The sequence below is a fragment of the Larimichthys crocea genome, chromosome IV (assembly GCF_000972845.2).
Source record: "Larimichthys crocea isolate SSNF chromosome IV, L_crocea_2.0, whole genome shotgun sequence".
NCBI lineage: Eukaryota > Metazoa > Chordata > Actinopteri > Sciaenidae > Larimichthys > Larimichthys crocea.
Window position 1 is genome coordinate 2862467 of NC_040014.1, and position 19286 is coordinate 2881752.

The 19286-nt window shown below is 41.8% G+C and overlaps 1 protein-coding gene across 4 annotated transcripts in view; it reads left to right on the top strand.

Annotated features, from left to right (window-relative positions):
• Positions 1 to 19286, top strand: part of rxraa (retinoid X receptor, alpha a) — a 103749-nt gene that overhangs the window by 44817 nt on the left and 39646 nt on the right. For all 4 annotated transcript variants that reach the window (XM_019271559.2, XM_019271558.2, XM_019271561.2 and 1 more), the window contains exon 3: positions 15395 to 15633. In XM_019271559.2, the coding sequence (XP_019127104.1) occupies positions 15395 to 15633 (239 nt within the window). The remainder of the gene's footprint in view (positions 1 to 15394; positions 15634 to 19286) is intronic.

Genomic DNA, 19286 nt, shown 5'->3' on the forward strand with positions numbered 1-19286 from the left:
TCAGTGTGAGCCAATGAACAACACCTGTTTCTCTCAAACGTGGCTGTCCATGCCAATCATAACACCCACTTTATTTGGCCTCTGTCGCGTAGCCAATCCCAACACGTAATTCTCGGGCATCCAGGCCATGTGAGGCAGAGGCAAAAAGAAATATGGATTTTATCGCTGGGGAATGAACCTTTTCAGAAAATGACTTTCCCAGCACAAATGTCACAGCAAATGTGCACTGCATCATTGCATCATTGGAAAAAAAGTATCTTGCAGCAAAGCAACCTTTTGATAGGACTGAGGGATCATTGTTCAGGGCTGAGACTGGAAAAATGACTCACTTTGTTGCCTTTTGAAAGTGTGAAAACTTTGCTTGTGTTTGTATGCGCAAAGATTGTAGACAGGATTGCATATGTTAAACGTATTTCCATATATTTGCATATATATAAATATACATATATGCGGTTTATGTTGCCTTTTATCACATGGTTTTTGTGATTCTTGTTAGAAACATAATCACATCTGTCAATCTCTCAGGTGTCACAATGATGTCAGTCGGTTTTCTTGGCATTGGCAACAAGCTAACAGGCTGAACTGGTACACAGTACATGGCCAAATAACTTATTTGAGTGGAATTCCAAGCAATTATTTGACTTAGAACATCAGGAAACACAAGTTTTGGCAGTGTCCGATTTATTTGCTAACTTAATTTGTCTTTTTCTCTAAAATGAAGGCCACTGGAATCCATGAAACTCTCAGATATGCCTCTCATGGAGCATTTGTATTTGTTTTAGCCTTCAGGTTATTGGAAGTATTATTTTATTATACACTTGGAAAGAAGGCATGCAATTCTTATGTAGTCATACGGCCTATACAGGTTGTGAAAAGTCTTGCATTTAAGTACCTGCTCATGTTAACGCATGGGATTCAACATAAGTGTGAGTGAGCAATTTTATAAGCCAGTTGAACACATAACATTCAACTTGTGGTCTAATGTGTAGAAGGTCCCTAGTAAACCTTGTTAAGACTACTTTCAACTGAATAGGTTATAAGTAAGAATCTTATGTATTTGATTAAGGCTAGAAGTCAGGGTTTGGGTCGGGTCAAATACGCAATTGATTTAAAAGTAATTGCGGTTAAAAGGATGGATCTTCTAGGCACTGGGCCCAGCTGCTATGGTTCATTACAAGAACTTCTTTTGAAAAATAAAAATGTCCTGAACAAGAACTCCCAAGTCAAAATGTCATGGCCACAGTGTAGCTTTTTTTTTTGTTGTTTTTTGGGAATCTGCAGTACAACCTTCCTCCAGTGGCTCTAAAGAAGCATCGAGAGCATACAGAAATCTGGAGCAGCATTCCGTGCTGTTGTCTATCTCCAACACCTGGAGATGGATCTACTCCCAGGTGTTTGTGTTGTTGTCTAAACACAAGCTAGCTGTGTTAGTCACGTTCCCTGCAGAACTGATGGGCTACATAATGAAGGAGAACATAAACATAGGTAAAAAAAAAACAAAAAAACACGAGCACAGAAAATAAAAGACAGACGAGGGAGATAGAAAAAAAAAAGACAGAGAGAGACAGTGAGGCTGGGAAACTGATGCAGGTATCTGCAGAGAGGAAAGGGAGCTGGCAGCACTCTCTTCAGCGTGTCTTCCCAGGACATGAAAGACTCACTGCTCCGAACTGGGATTATCCTCCACCTCTGGGGAGTCCCCCTGATGAGCAGAGAAGGCAGAAGGAAAGATGTGGAGAGAAATTGAAGGAAACAGGGACAGAGGAGAGGGAGGATAGAAAAGATTAAACGTGAGCGCATGAGCACCAGGGAGAGATAAAGAGACGTACATCCATAGGCTCACATCCACATGGATGCCAACTCCACTTAAGGGCCTGCTGATGCTCACGACGCTTCAGATGACCACCTTTGTGCTGTTTTTCTTTTTTTCCTTTTCGTTTTTTTTTTCAAAATGTGCCTTCAAGCCCCTGAAGAGCAGCCCGTGCGAGTAATTCACCAGAGAGTCACATCTTTGTTTGATCTGACTCCATCCTGGAAATCATCTCTGCAGGCTCAGACAGTTTGAATCAGTTGTGATCATTTCTCTCTGACAGAAAAGACTTATGCAGCAGATGCAGGTAACAAAGATCCGTGCTGCCAAAAATCTCCCATCTTACCGAGCACAAAGCAATATTATGGTGCCAAGAACTTTTTAGATTTCAGTGCAGCCATCTGCCCTGTGCTGTCTAGTTTCAATACACTGACTCTAACTTAGATAGACTTCTTGAAACCGGTTGATTTGTAATGAAAACTGTGCTTAAAAGGGGGAGACGATGAATGGTTTAGTCGCGTGACAGAATATTTATGATATAATTATGATAATTTAAGACATTTATCAAGCAAAAATGCCATATGCTTGCTATGTCCAGCCCTTGAAGTGTCAAGATTTGCAGCTTTTATCTGTTTTATGTCATAGATCTTTTTTTGGACCACTAGTTGGACAAAACAAATTGAAGATGTCACATTGGGCTCTGGGATCTTTTGACTTTATTCATTCTTAAGTCAACATAGAAACACTCCTTGTTGATAGATGTTTAGATATATATTTTTTTTATTTAATAAAACTTTTTGTAGCACTCAATAACTGACTAAAACCTGGTGGGGATGAAGATTTGTTTGCAGTAAGGATTTTGAAACTTGCCAGCTGAATGAAACATGCGTTTGAAACCGAGCATTCAGTGGAATATGGTTCCGCTGTTGACATAAGTTGTTTGCGTTGTCCATGTGACTTATTTTGTTGATAATGGGCCAAAAGTGAATTGATTTTGTGTGTACTGGACAGACTGTCTGTGTGCAGCTGAGCAAGTGAAGGGGCGGATTGGTGGGAGAGGGAGTGAGGTCGGGCCTCATCAGTCAATGCAACTATATTTTCATGATTGTGTTTGTTTACCTTGGATGCGGCGTTCGTCCGATCCTCCGCCTCCGCCCTGCGGGATTTTGCACTATTTGTTTGCTGTGAGTCGAAGCGCCGATCCAAAGTACACTCCGCCTGTGACAATCACACACAGAACACACACACACATGCACACACTCTTCGGGACATACGACTCCCCCTTCCTCACACACACACACTTATTGAGGCGCGTGTGTTCCCCCCGGCTTGCAAGGCCTCTTCCTGCAGCACGTACACACATAGTTTCCCATCACCGCCCCCCCCCCTCCCAACTTATCCCTTACGAATGGCCCCCAGGGTCTCGAGCTTTCTCTGAGACTTCCTCGCACTTTCTCTTCCACATGCTCCCTGATTGAATCTCTCTTATCTACCGACGACTCTGTCTATCTCTGTTTCTATGTGTCCATCTGTTGATCAGTCTATCGGTGCCCATCCTCCCCTTTGCCTTTATCTCAGGTTCTTTCCCCCAAGGGAGATGGAGGGGGTGGGGAAGCACTTCCTCGGGGCCAGGAGCCAGAATCTTCCCCATTTGGATTTCATTACAAACAGGCCAGCACATCACAGAAGAGTAATAATCAGAGGGGGGAAAAAAACAAGAGAAGGGGGCTCAAAGGCTTGTAATATAGTCAATAAATTCAGACTTTCAGACAAAAAAAAAAGAAAAAAGAAAAGGCTCTGATATCATTTCTGAATTCTGAATTCCAAAACCTAAATCTGAACCAGCTTTTTTGGTCTAAGCCGACACTAATCGAAATGGATCCGTTATCCTAAATCACATGTAAACATGTCCAGCTTTGTGTAAGAGAACAGTAACCTTTTTATGGGCCGTGATACTGCCTCTCCAAACCCAGTCACAGGGAGGGGGTTGGGGATGTTGGACACGGGCCGTCATGTTCACCAACATCTGCCTTGGGCCCAATCCAGGTGTTACATAGGATCAAACACACACACACACACACACACACACACACACACACACACAGTCGACACACAGTATAACAACTTTTGATGTGCTTCAGCGCTTCCTCGATACAAATGGAAACCGTCCATCACCTGCTGCCTCTGAACAAGTCGTCAAGTGGCAAATTCCTCATTCTGATGTCACCAGAGGGAAGGGACAGTTTGTTTTTCCTCCTTGGTAATTGCTGTAATTATTCTCCACAGACTGATGGCTTTATGACCACTGAGTCATAACAAGTCACTTGGAAAACCAGGGGACGCACCTTGTAGATTAATTTCTCCTCCACTCCACATCAGAGGTGGTTTTTCCTCTTCTTCATTTACATCTAAGTGCTGTTGTTTCATTTTGCTCGCTGGGCTCCACTGCGGGTCTCAACAACAGACTCTCCACGTTCTTACGAAAAGAAAAAAGGCCAAGTCTCTGGTTTGAGCTCCTGCTATGCTCTTATAGCAGATTACAGAACCTGTGCTTGGAAATGCAACCTAAAAGCTAGAACTGATTTTCTTTGATTATGATAAATGTAATTCTAACCTTTTTTAATGCATTAACACATTATATTTCTTAACTAAGATGACCCATTGTTAATGTTTGCCCTAAATAACAACCGTAAGACCAGTTATGATTTTTCTCTGTTTATTTATATGCGATTCACACAATTGATTGAAATTTTTGATATGAGTAAATTTAGGCCTGCAGAGTTCCATAATTTAATAATTTGATACATTGATGGAAAGGGGATGCTAAACTCTTGCTAAGTGAATCATTACATTGAGACAAATGTATATGTTTACTTGGAAATCTTTTGACATTACAGCATTTGATCTTACTTCTAGGTTTCGTTTGAATGGCTGCCCAGTTCATGACACATGGTAGATGAAGTGTTAGCTGAAACTGTAACCGTGACAAGAGGCTAAAATAATGCACAATCGATTCCTATTTGTGTTTTCTTTAGTGTGTCGAGTCTGAACAATTCGTCAGTGGATCTATTCATGCTCCCATCTGCTAAAGATGTCGCGTCTTACACCTTTTATGCACACTTTAAATGCCATTTTCCAAAGCATGCCTTTGTGTTTTTCAGTGCCTTTTTGCCTTCTTTAAAGAAAAGGCATTTTTTCCCCCTTCCATTTCAGTACACAAAGGTAATCTTCAGAAACATGACACTTGCTAGGTAATGCATCATCTTGTCTGGTTAAGGTCATAACATAACTGACAAAAATGTGAAAATAATCAAAAACAGTTATCAGATTCCTTATAGCTGCTGTTGTTAAAGTGCACTCGGCTTTCTGCTTTGCAGTCAGGTTATTATCTCTGTCTGTGTTTTTGTGTATATGTATATGCTTGGCCATGTGCCTTCAAGTGTGTTTTGGCAGTGAGCGAGCCAGATAAGGGCCTGTGTTGTGATTTTCATCTCTGGGTGCAACAAAAGAGGAAGCTCTATGAATCATGGCTTCCTGGCTGACTCGCATTTCCCCGGGTACTTGGATTCACACCAGTCTCAGACGTGACAGCTCAGAGGACCTTAATGACACAAGTGTCAGATTTTTTTTTTTCTCATCTCTTTCTATTATAGAGATACTGTAAACTGCAACCCATTTACTTAATGGCAGGGGTGCCACAACAATAAGAAGGTAAGAAGGTTGAAGCTCTCACATGGCTGGAGATTGCTTGAGGTCATTCAAAAAACCTGTTGTTCTTTAATATGTTGGAGTTTATTAACTTAGTCTTGCTAATCTGCCATGGAAAGGTAACAAGTCATCAAAAAGAGCCAAAGAGCATCAGTTGCAAATGTAATCTTCCTCTCCTGAAGGCAACTCCACAGGCTGCAGTGGTAATTATCACAGCATGCCATGTGTTTGATCAGCATGCTATTGTCAGTTCTTGATACAAGCTGCCCGACCAAAGGACAGCCAGTCCTCACCATGTGTATTACATCTCCTTCTATGCAGTTTTTTTGCTCTCTTTGTGCAAAAGATGTCTTGAAAGAAATAAAAGGCAGTATGTATAAACAGACTAGCTGATACTTGCAGTGGACACCACCACTCCACTCTGAAGCCCTTTAGGGTTAGAGATTGATGGCACTGTCCAATCTGAATCCAGTATTTGATCTGATTATCCAATCAGAGTCCTTGGTAAGTTTAAATCATTTATTCTTAAGGTACTACCTAAGGAACAACAACAACAAAAATTCATATTTCATCATTGGAACTCCCAGGGTGGTTAAAAAAAAGTAACTATTCACCAGGCAAACCATACAGGTGTTGTTGAGGTACCTACAGAGTTGTGCTACTTCTGCAAAACTACATTTCAGTCATTCATTCTTCCCTTAAAAATAAACCAAAATTGTTGCCTGACATTCAAGACTTCCTCACCCAAGTACCATCATCCTTGCTGAAAAGAGCTCTTGACATCTTTCTTCCTTACTTCACCTATCTTTTGAGCGTCTTAAGTGTTGGCTGTAAAAGGGTTGTGCAGTATCTTTTTACAGAACAGCGGATGCATTCACTTTGACTTCAGTCACCAAAGGATTCTAACAATCTTTCATGGCAGGAAACAAAAGGTTGCAAAACATTCACAGAAATCTCTCAACCACTTCTTCAACTTCTTGACTGTCCACCTGAATGATGAGCATGTTGAACACCCCCACAGCTTTGTGAAAACACAGTTAAATACACTGTCAGACCTTCCAAGCATGAGGAGGGCAATGGCACTAGTTTTCAAAAACAGGCTGCAATTATGATATCAGGATAAAGGAAATGGATGACATGCGTACTACATAAACATACATTGATCTTCTCTACATTCCTTTGGATCAGTCTTGTATATAATTTAGGCTAGAACATGACAAGTAGTTTGCCAGATACTTTGTACTGAGGTTTTTCCAGGCTGCTACTTTCAGCAGTGTTTGCTCAGCCTCGTCTTGCGCAGCTCTTCTCGTAAGCCGGCTGGCACAGAGGAAGATGGCATATCACCTCTGAGCTAAAGAGAACAATTAGGCCATATCAGCCGATCAGATTCTTGGCTGTTGGGGCACAGTAAGCAATAGCGTCGGTAATCTGTGGTTTAGCTGGCACCCAGCCAGCTGCAGCTCCACGGCCTCTTCAGACACACAAGAGTCACAGAGGGCACAAGCATGCCTCTGGAGCTGGCGCTTTCATCCGCGTGCTATCAGGGCAATGAATTGAAATGGGAGGAAAATAAAGGGAGCCTTGCAAGAGACAGAAAGGGGTAAAAGGGAGGCGGGACGGAAAGAATTAAGTCTTTAATGAGGGCAGTTGTTTCAGCAGGCAAAAAGAATCGGGTTATATCAACACTATATCAAATGATGGTTGTTAGCAGCCCACCTACTGTGAAATTATGGGTGGCCTGTTTTGGGTCTTTTCTGCCATCTCATGTTAAGACCTTTTTATTTTGCTCTTACATTCTCTTTAAGCTGGCTTGTTGATGCCAGCAGATAGGGGCCTTAACAGACAGCGAGAAAGTGCTTAGACCTTTTGATTTCAGCTGTCACAAATGTGCAGTTGTGGTTGCAGCAGCTCCGTTTGATCATATCTTGTCTTGACAGAAGTCGCTGTCGAAGCAAATGCCTTCATTACCACGTTGCTCTTTGCACCTTCTTCAAGCCTCATTTACTGTAATGAGGATGTGGGATTAAAAGTAATGAGTGTGGGGAAAATCCTTGTAAATATAGTGTGTTATTTTGCTGCAGTGTATCTTTTAGTTGTGCAGGGATTATAAAAAGCAGAAAGACCATGGGGAACGAAAGACTAAGAACAAAACCTTGTTTTCGTCAAGCATCCTTTGTGCATTAAGTAAGGCTGTGATGTCCTATGAGTTCCAAGTCTCAGATGTGCTGATCAAATGCTACTATCTGCAACTATTCGTATCTCATGGGATGTTTTGTGCATTGTTTTGCATCTATTTATTTATTTATTTTTCTGATCAGTCCCACGTTTGCATAATCATATTTAAAAGTGGACTTTCCATCTCACTGTCATGTAGTGATAGATGAGATATTCCGACAAAATTAGATGAAAAGAAAGAACCATATTCACGTCACCGCTGACCATAAATCACTGAAAATCCACCTGTGCCCAGCACGGTCACGCTGTCCTCGCCAAGCTGACAATACCAAACATAACATACAAACTACTCGTCTGTTTCATGGACAGAAATAGCTTTCACGCTGGCTACATGAGAAGTATACAGGAAGAGAACAGGTGTTGCTTTTATTTGTTGAGACATTGCATCATCCCTACCCACTGGAGCGCTACACGCCCATAGTGAAACCAAAAAGCAGCACTGTGACTCTAGAGAAGGGGCTTCATCAATTGCAGTAGATTTGGTTTACACCGAAGGGAAGTGAGACATTTGTGTAATTTGAATAAATGACGACAGGCATTATGCTTCACTAGGCAGGTAAAGGAAAACTTTAACCATAAGAAAGACAAAGGGGGCATACATAGGCGTCGGGGTGGATTGATGGAAATGTTTTGATAGAAAGGTATCGTGTGCTTTCAGATTGATAAATGGCAAACATCTGACGAACTCCAGAAACCTTAGCAACATGGACTACCTCTGAGGATAATAGAAAATTCCACTTTATCGTTAGATTCATTCAGTTGTCCTGAAAGGGCAGAGAAGCGATTCTGATAATCCAATAATCTTTTGTCATTTATCAAGTGGAAATACCAGTCTTTGGCTTTTGAAATGCAAACACTTGCTGTACTCTGTTTTATATCAGTGCAAACCGAAAATTATTGTGTGTAAACGTGTGGTCAGACAAATTAAGCAAAGTGAAAAATGATTGAAATACTTGGTGTGTATTTAAAAAGTGAAAAAGTAACCTTAGCCGGTGTTCATTATGTTTTACATCACCCTTTGACATGTCCTCAGCCAGTTATTGCCCCTCCTCTTACACCAACTCACTGCCATTCTAAACACACACACACACACTCCCACTACCTCTCCCCTATCTACAGAGTAAACACATCAGACTGGGATATTTACTCTTTGGACCTTAACTGAAGGGACTAGATTAGTCTGTTTATACAGTGGAAAACAGTAGACGACATTTCCTGATTAATGAGCACACAGGCATACACACACACACGCGCATACACACACACACACACACACACGCGTGCATACATGCATCATTCAAAATTATTCTTGGCATTTAATTTAAATCACAGATAGAAAGTGTGACACTGAAAAGAACGTGCTGACAGTGACAGTGGTCAAACTGTTGAAACACATGTAGAAATGCAGACGAAGAGCCTGATGGAAGATTGAGCACAATATCAGCCTGCTGTCGTCATGGTGATAGAGACATCAGTGCAAACTTTAAAAATGAAGCTGCTACAGCGACTCCTGTGTTATTTTTGGGCTCTGGGTTTTTTCACGCAATCGCCTGAATCTCTTGGGTTTTTAGTTGAATCTTTTCCCCCCTCTTCTCTCTTCCTCCTCTGAACACATCCGGAGAAATGCTAATGACTAGCGTTTCATCCTGACTGTGCTCTGGTGCTCTGTGCACTTCAAAAACAGACTCACCTGCCGGTGCTAAAATGTCCCAGTGAATTAAAAAATAAGATAAAATTAAAAAATAAATAAATAAAAAACTGCTTGTTGCCTCAAATCGACAGAATGAGGAAAAAAACAAACCAAAAAACAAATGAGGGCTGCGCTATTGTTGAAAGGCTGCAGCTTCATCCGTTTTTTTTCTGTCTGAAGAGCCGCGGTTTGGTAATGTGCTGCGGTGTAGGTGCAAGTGACTCATGACAGCTTCATTTACTCTAAACTCGATCCATGAAATGATTTTGGTTCCATGAATTTTTTTATTTTTTTTCCTGGCTGCTGTCTCGTCAATGGCATCATCCCACGGTTGACCCATCGCCAGCATGGTGGTATAGAAAACCCATTGTCTGTGCAAGGATCGGCATAGAGTTCATGTGTGTTTGTGCTGTGTTCAAAGATTTAACAAAGTCTCAGGAGAATGTGGGATTGGACCGAAGCTATAGGGGTATTAGCCTAAAACTCCCACTGCTGTATGCAACCATTTGTGAGTGCAGACTACCCAAAGCATTGTGATTTTTATTTATTGACAGTCAATTCCACTGATTTAGAGTGAAGACATTAAAAGGCAAAACACGATTTGGACTGATTTAGAGTGAAGACATTAAAAGGCAAAACACGATTTGGTTAAAAAAACAAAGTGATTCACCAAGATTTATGTGCTCTCCCTTTCTGTTTTTGCTGCATCCAACGCCCTTGTGTTCCCTTAAATCTCCACTGTGGCACTAGTAGATGAATAAAAGAGGGAAACAGTTATCCAGGGAGAGAAAAATGAGCATCCCTCTGCCTGTGCATGGGCACGTTTTTATGATTGTGAATGTGCTTTTAAAAGGGGACGACAAAACGGACTGTCCAGAAGTAACATGAAAGAGACATTGACAGAGAAATCATACGACCCCACTGGAGTACAAGAAAGAAAGAAAAACTGTTGTGTGGGGGACAGGGGTCTACTTTCCATCTATAATGCATCATCCCTTGCTGGTGGCAAAGGCAACACGAGCTCATGGGGTAGTTACGGAATGCAGCCACTCGTATTAGCTCTGAAGCCAGCTCAGTCATTTGTAGTCTGTACTGTAAAAGCTGTGTGGAGGCAGTGGTTCCTAATCTTCCTAAACGTGTCAGACGATCCAGTATATCAAGAAGTTGAAGTTGGTTCTTGTAGTTCTTTAAAAACAAAACATTTGTATCTAAATGCCCTACAGATTCTGTACGTCATGGTCACAAAAAACATTTAACAGAGACACAGAAACCAAAGAAATCATGGGCTACATTTCTGCTAGCCAATATATACTTGTAATCACTTGATGAATAGGGTAAACCAGTTGTAAGCTAAAGAATAAAAGATGTTTTACAAGAATTTCCATGAAGGCCAAAATTAACATCATTTTGTGGCAGAGAAGTACATTCTTTCCTTTTCTGTGTCACATTAATCATTACCCATCCTGTTATTTTTCTCGAGACTCCTTGAGAGGGGGCTCGACCCCAAATTGGAAATCACTACTGTGGGAGGAACTAGAAAACCATCTCTGCCAAATACAGTGTCTGTTTCAGCGTAACAGCTCTACAGAGATCGAGCAATTGTTCAGCCTTTTTATCAGCCTTTTCGTCTCAGTTGACTCACACAGTCGACAGAGGTTGTACATGATGGACAGAAAGACTTATGGAGAGATGGAAAGTCGGGTAGCTTTGTGCTACAGACAAAGCTGTCACCTTTTACCACAGGGTCTGTTTAGTTGACAAATAGTACAACGTCTGCTGTGTTCCTTCAGGATATGCTCCCCCCCCCGCCAACAAGTGGAGTATCAGTGACTCAGTGTAACTATAGAGACCACAGAACATTGTCCTCTTCTACTTCATTAGCTTTTCATTCAACAAGATCTAAGACCTAAATGGCAAAAATGATTGTCAGTGCCTCCCAAAACCACTTACATAAATGTTTCAAACATTGTCTAATCTGCCACTTCCACAGTTAATGTCTGATAAGCAACTAAAACATCATCATGATTAAAGTTGGGGAATTTCACCTTTATGGATATAAGAAAAAACGGTCAGGTGGTGTGTATGCTCAACCTTTCATACTCATTTTTTCCGTGGCATTTAAACCAACCAACGTTTTATACTTGTAGTTCGGTGCTGTCTAGACTAAGGCTGCACCCAAATCCATTTTTTTTCACACGATCCCTAAAGTTCCTTTGGCTTTCATTCTGAACAGACCTGAGCAACTTAATGGTTCTTTGGCACCATAATAACTGAACAAATTTCAGTTTCTTCAGAAATGACGGTTATTTATTACAACTGCGAGCGATCACCTGTCAGAAAGGTGTAAACAGGTTGTTTCGAGTGTTTGAAGAGCTGCCATTCGGCACGTTCTTTCCTGTTGAGGACCGTCTCTTTTCGTCTCATTATCTGTCCTCATCTCAATCATCCGTTTGTCATATTCTAAATTGCGCCAGCCAACAACAACCAGAACACAAATTGGCAAATTTCCTCTGTGTAATCACACCCAACAACAGAACAAAAGAGCGAGAAATGCGAGAGCGAGGGAGGGAAGCATTGTTTAGAAATAGGAGATGCTTGTATGGAGTACAGAAGTGATAAGTGGGGAACTCTGTCTGCGCCTGCCGGTAAGATGGGCCCTAATTTGCTTATTTGTAGCTGTCAGTTGTGCTTTTGTGCGCCCAGCGATCCAGGCCAATTGACAGGCAGAGGCTGCAGATGACAAAGCACAGAAGCAGTTTTCAACCCCCTATCTCAGCATGAGTCAGTCTTTTTGTATAGTGGCACACAGGGAACCTGGAAGACTCCAACTAATTTCTTGGTTCCTTCAATAATTTGTATTCCTCTCTCCTCGCCTGGCCTCGCTCACTGATGAGCTTTATGCACCCGCTTATCTACAAGAATCTTGCAAGCGTGTTTATTTTATGCTTTCTGCAGATCGTACAAACGGTCGGCAGAGCTTGCCATGTTTTCTCAAGGCCGCTGGTGTAAAACATGTTTCATTTACCAACAGGTTCAACAGGTTGACATAAAAGGGGTACATGAAGAAATAGTGTGTTGATGTGGCTTTAACTTTTCAGTCTTGTCTTGGGCTGTCATTTCTTTTCCGGTCTTGTCCATTACTCCTTTCCTTGTCTCCTCTTCTCTCCCTTCCGTGTTTCCTTTGATCTACTCTCCCATCTCTATTCCTTTTTATTTCCTCCTCTTCTTGTTTCCTTTTCTTTCTCCTCCTTTGGTCCTCTCCTCTCCTCTCCTCTCCTCTCCTCTCCTCTCTGGGGAGGATTAGGACAGAGTCCTTTTCATCCTGCTGTAATCCTACACTGGCAGCCCAACTCCAACAAGAATAAACATACACACACACGCAAACACACACACGCAAACACACACACGCAAACACACACACACACACACACACACACACACACACACACACTTTGCTGTGAGACATCTATATTTTCACATACATTATGACCACATGGCTGTATGGTTTGCTTTGTGTTCAGAGTTGATGATGTCAGATGTTGGGAGAATTTTCTCTGGTTGTTCCTCCTCTCGGAAAAATGTGAAAGAGAGAGAGACATAAGGAATGAATGGGGGAGAAAGAGACACAAACAATCTGATCCACCTCCCAGACAGTCTCTTTCATCCCCCTCGAGGTGGGGCCTTGTTGGGACGCTGTCAGCTGAGCTTCCCTCCTGCTGAGACCTACAGTGGCAGATTGGCAACCCTAATTCCACGGCTCGCTTTATCTGCCTGAATTAAAACCCAATTGGCGAAGGGTTATGGGAATTGTTGGCTCAGGGAGAGATTTTATTTATTTATTTTATTTTTCAGGAATTATGTGCGTGGGCGCATTTTAGGGAAGAAAAAACAGTGTAATCAGAGGGAGAGAAGCTGGAGGGGCAACAGTTAGAGGATTAAACACTGAACTAATACAGCTAGATGCAGAGCTGTTGTTAGCCCTTCATTATTAAGAAGGATGTGTGTTTGTTTTCAAAAGGATGGGCCTGTGTGTGTGTGTGTGTGTGTGTGTGTGTGTGTGTGTGTGTGAGTGAGAGTGTGAGTGTGTGCTGACAGGAAGTGCTCGTGAGGCAAGCAGGATGTGCAGGAAGCGTTTGGCTTGGCTGCGCTGCCAGCTAAGTTTCTGCCCCGAGGACTGCTGATGTAGGGGACGAAGATGCAAAGATTCCTTTTCTTTTTTTTTTCCTGCGTTCACAAGACGTTTTACAGCACATACACTCAAAAAAGCAAAAGGAAAAAAAGAAGAAAAGTGATTGTAAAGTCAGCTGGGACAGAGACGAAGCACTCCAGGAAAATCGGCGTGAACTGGACTTGTTACTCTGCTGCTGTCAACTAATTGAGCCATCCATCAGTTTTATTCCACTGCGCGGAAACAGAGGAACCTGGTCATGATGAAACAGCGGAGTGTGATAGACAAGCCACGCTCTCACTTATTACATAACAAGTCCATGTGCCCACTGCTGAGAGAGCAGAGTTGTCGTGTCAAAATAGGACTGGGTATAAGAGGGTATGTTAGGACAAAGCACTCATGAGAGGGGAACCTAAGCCATCTCATGACAGCTGTAGGGTTGGGCCGTTTGTGTACATTGTTTTAGTATGGTCTGTATATAATTGTATATGATATACTCACATTAGGAACTGGTAAAATATAAGATATTGAGGTGGAAATGTCTGTTAAATAGCTGAAAAAATCAGATATTCATTCAGCTCAAGTCAGCTGTCACCTTAAGGTGGAAAAAACAATCAGGGCTTCAACAAATGATTATTCTAAGAATTTTACAACCAACTTTTTTTTAAGTTTGAGATGCCAAAGTCATTTTTAATTATCATTATTAATTATCGAAATAGCTGGACTAATTTTCTGTTATTGGACTACTTGTTGCAGCTTTAAAAGCAAGTGAAAGTTCATACTCAAAAAGCTCAACAGTCAAGTAGCAGTCATGTGGCCCACAATTACAAGTTTGTCTTAATCAGAATAGCTTGTGGACACTTATAAGGAAAAAAAAAAGACACTAGGACAGAAAGTTGTGCAGATGAGACCGAAGTAACAGAGGAGCAGAGAAAGGAGGGGGATTAGAACGAGAGGCCAAGATAATCATAAATAAAAAGTGAGAGAGGGTGAAAGGTGGTGTTGAAAGATGGGACAGGCGGCAGGGAGTTATCAGCGCGCATACAGCCCTGTTGCCAAATTCTCAGTGACATAGCACAGTACCCTCCTTCTTTGCGTGCGCTCCTGCCTGTCCCATATCGTCTGTGTTGACAGCTGACGGGAAGAGGGCCCGCTCAGTCAAGGTAGAGAGCAGCACTAAGTCTAGGACGGAGAAGAAACACAGAAAGAGCATGAGCTCTTGTACAGTACACACTCTGACATCAGTTCAGTTGCGCATTTTCCCTGAGCTCTAGTACAAGGTTGTATATTTAATCCTCCTCTGTCTGAATCCTCTATTCATCAATCACATACATTATAGATATACATCCTGTCCTCATAGATACCCGAGGGAAGCGCTTGTGAATATGGAAACTCTTCATTGAGAGGCAGAGTCAGTGCCTCACAGCACAAGAGCATTACTGTGTGAACATCACAGTTGGCCTCCACCAAGGTGCTTTTGCTCTTTTTCACAAGAGCTCATTGGATTTAATTGTCTCAAGTGTTTTTGCTGAATTGTCCATTTCATTGGATGGCGTTCAAATTCAACAACATGCGTTCACACTTTACCAGATGTGCGGGACTCTTGATGCCAACGTCTTTGGTCAGAAAAACAACTCAAATTAGCTCAAGTGCGAAAACATCCTCTTAAAATCTAAAGGTGTATGTGAACTATGTTGTTTTGAAAAGTTTGATGTTGAACAAATGTCTTACACAGTGAAAGTTATAAAAAAAAGTCCTTTCTTTTTTGTTTTTCCCCAACCAGACTCGTCGGGCCAGATGACCTCATCGCCCCTCAGCTCACCTACATCCCACCGGGGAATGCACCCGTCTCTGCTTAGCCCAACGTCCATGGGACCCTCTGGGTCTCTTCACTCTCCCATCAGCACGCTGAGTTCGCCCATGAACGGCCTGGCCTCACCCTTCTCTGTCATCAGCTCGCCCATGGGGCCCCACTCCATGAACTCACCCGGCATGGGCTACGGCCCCAGCGTAAGCCCCCAGGTGAGGCCCGTGACAGACTCACAAATATGCATATGCACACACACACACACACACACACACTTTTGAAAGTATACTTCCTACAGCTGTCTTTAACATAACTGAGTTCTTTATGGCAACAACACCCTGGATAACCATCAATAACATTTATTTCTCCTGTTCTGTTTTTAATATGTGATTTGTTAGATGACAAATTTTACTTTTTCTTCTTATCTAAGTGGTTAAACCTGTATTGTCCCTTTTTAAAAAGGCAGTTTGACGTTTTGAGAAACACTTTCTTGCAAAAAGACGAGATTCCTTTCTCATGTCTGCCCATTAAAATATGAAGCTAGACTTTACAATATAGATATTTTAGATTATTTTTAGATAAGCATAAAGACTGGCAGCAGGGGTAAATATCCTGGCTACATACCAGTACCTCTAAAGCACAGTAATAATCTCCACTGGTTGCCAGATTTCAGGAAATAACTGCACCAAGAAATAAGAGAAAATAGAAAATACTGAACTACTCCTTTAAAATGAACTTAGTCTAGGCCAAGCTATATGTGTAGCTGCTAATTTGTCGGATTAAGAAACCAGAAAGCTTCATGTTCAGCAGCCTCTACCATGGTTTCATGAGGTTTTGTTGTGTATTCAGTCTCCAAGCTGCACAGAGCTACCACTGCTCTACAGTATACACTAACCAGACAAATGGTTTGCATATCATGTCTTACATACTATTCACATGTCTCAGAAGTGCAAATTACAGTCGCTTCCACACACGCATATAATTTTCCTAAGCCAGGCCCCAGCAGACAGAGGCCCTGCTTTGACCCCATGCCACAGTTAATCAAGGCCCATTCAACTGGGATTCCACAGAACTTCAGCTCTGTCACTCTTTCTTCTATATCTAAGGCACATTTGTCGCTCTGTCCCACCATATCTCACTTTCCTCTCTTTCCATTCATTCTTCTTCTCTTGTGGCTGTCCTCTTTCCTCTTTCCCCCCCTTGTTATTTTTTTTTCCCTTTCTCTTTCACAGCATCTCAGTTCCCTCTCCATTCCTCTCTGTCTTTTTTGTTTCACCAATAAGCCTCAGTTTCTTCAGTATTAAAAAAAAACACACACTCACAATTAAGACATCAAAGCCTGCAGTGGCCCAGTTTCCATCCGGAGCCATATCTAAAATTGAAATAGTTTCCCCTGAAAATGCAGTGGCTGCCCTTTTTTTTTGTGTTTGTTAATAATTATGTTAAAGTGCATCAGCAATGTGATGCTTTTTGGAATGGGCTCTCCTTACTATTGTTGAGCTTATCACAGAAGTGTCCCACATGTAATGGAGTTAAGAGTGGATTAGGGGCAGTTTCAGAAAGCGTCCCAAATCTTTCATTGCTAGAAAGCCCCCTTCCCCCCTCCCCACGCCTCTCTTTCTGATTCTTCTACGCCTTTTAATTCCAACACTTTTCATCCGCGCTGCAGCTTCTGTCCCAGAGCGGCATACTTTGTATGCAGGTTGGGTGTTTAGGTAGCAAACGCTGGCTGTCTCAGTCCGCCTCATTTGAATTAATCTATTTACTGATCCTCGCTGCTTCTTAGCCAATCCTGACATTTTTAACAGCTGTATAAAGATCAGGTATAACAGCTGTTTCTGTTGCTGGTGACAGTTTTAGTATGTACAGTAATTACAGGATGTATCTCACTTGTGTTATGGGTCATAGCTGGTTTCCATTCTTTAACAGTGTGCATTGTTTGGAGTTTGCTGACACAGCTGGTACCTGGTTAAATGGATTCAAAACATGACCACCGCCCTGTTTGCAACTTGCACTGTTCACATTTTATTCTTTTGAGTTGTTAAATACAGACACACGGTTGTAACTAATAAGTCGCTGTTGAGGATAAATGGCTGCCTACGAGCCTCAGTTTGGCTTGCAATCAAAAAACAATTCTAGTTCCGATTCGATACCTCAACTTTAGCATAAGTACCGAAACCTGATTTCTGGTAAAGTTGTTTTGTTGAGGGGTTAGAGGATGGATTGCTCAGGAGTCAGGAGTGGAGTAAAAAGGGCACCACCCTCTTCTTTAAGGCGTCCCACCCGTTTCGAGATGCCAGATGTGCGATAAACACGTGCAAATGTAAAGCAGCAAATTCAGATTGAGGGCATAAGACACAGTTGGCGTCCTTTATCCTGACTCCACATTGACCTTCCAGCTCAAAGGGTTTTTGGTAACATCTACAATGTGTCCATAGAGCAGTAAGCACTAAAATTTGGCATTGGTTGGCCAGAATTTCAATATTGTCTATTGGCTCTTTTTTTCCATCACATATTCTGATTTTAGACTGCTCCACTGTTAAAACAGCGTTAGAAAATTGATGGAATGGATAAGCAGCCAACTCTGTTTTATATTTAATACTTGAAGCCCCCTGTTTAACATTTATAAATAGCAGAAACACTACACAAACATTAATACATGGTTTGTTTCTAACTATAATGTAGTTTAACACAAATAAGAGGATAGTTTATTGTGTATAGTTGTGTTTATTATTGCCCAGTATATATTTATTGATTATCTGTATATACTCGAGCCTCCACTTCTAGGTGTCCATGAGAGTTGTAGTTACATTAATAAACACAGCCAAATTGTGTTATAAGCCACTGCATAAATGTGTATATCCTGCTTAGAAATGCTAAAATTAAGTGACAAATTATCTTGTTGAAAAACCTGTTTTTATAACTCAAAGTAAGGCGTAGAGAAAATACATTTCTTTGGTCATTCTACCAAAACTTAAGTGCCATCTGGGTGCCAGTGTTGAAACATTTCAAATGGCAGCCAGCCCTAAATCTGACAGGTACTCATGTTTGAGGATTTGAGCTTTTGACTGTGACCGTTTGCATAACTGAGACTGCTGACTGTTGCTCAGTGAGGGTGGAGAACGGCAGTTTAATGTGAGAGCTCAGAGGTTAAAGATGGTGGCAGAGCCCTATGATCGTGAGGCGCGGCACTTCTGACGAGACGTGATTTGAGTCAGACGGCGTATGCCACTTGCTCTTAACCCTCGGCTGACTTGCTTTTTTCATGAGCATTTGACTGTAACGAGGCCATAGCTCGGCCTCTTTTCTACTTAACCACCCAGAGGCCGGTAAGAGACCCCCGCCTACACTAACCACAAACACACCTAAGTGCACAGGCACACACACATGCACTTTACACTCACATACCTGTGATCACACAAAGTTTGCATGACTATGAGTTGTATTCTTACACGCACAGTATCTCATAAAGGAAAGAAACTTTAAAAAAAAATACAATTAGAAGTGCTTACACACCCTTTTTCTGTTTCCTTTCTTCTGACTTCCTTTTTTACTGCTGACTGAAGACTTTGTTTACAATGAACTACAATCACCAGTGTCTTCTTTTAGCGAGGAGCACTACTTTTAGAGGCATGGGAACATGAAATCCAGGTGGAAATCTCCTAAACCACACTGGTTCTCATTAAGGCCAGTGTAATTTTCACTGAAAATCGATAAAAACCAAAAAACAATGAGCCTCAGCTATTCTCTACATCAAAGTCGTAATTGACAAAGTGATGAAAGCAGAGGACGGGACAAACAAAACTCCCATTCTTACTGGAATCTTCCATCCTCCAAAAGCCAAACCACATGTAAAGAGAAAGACGGT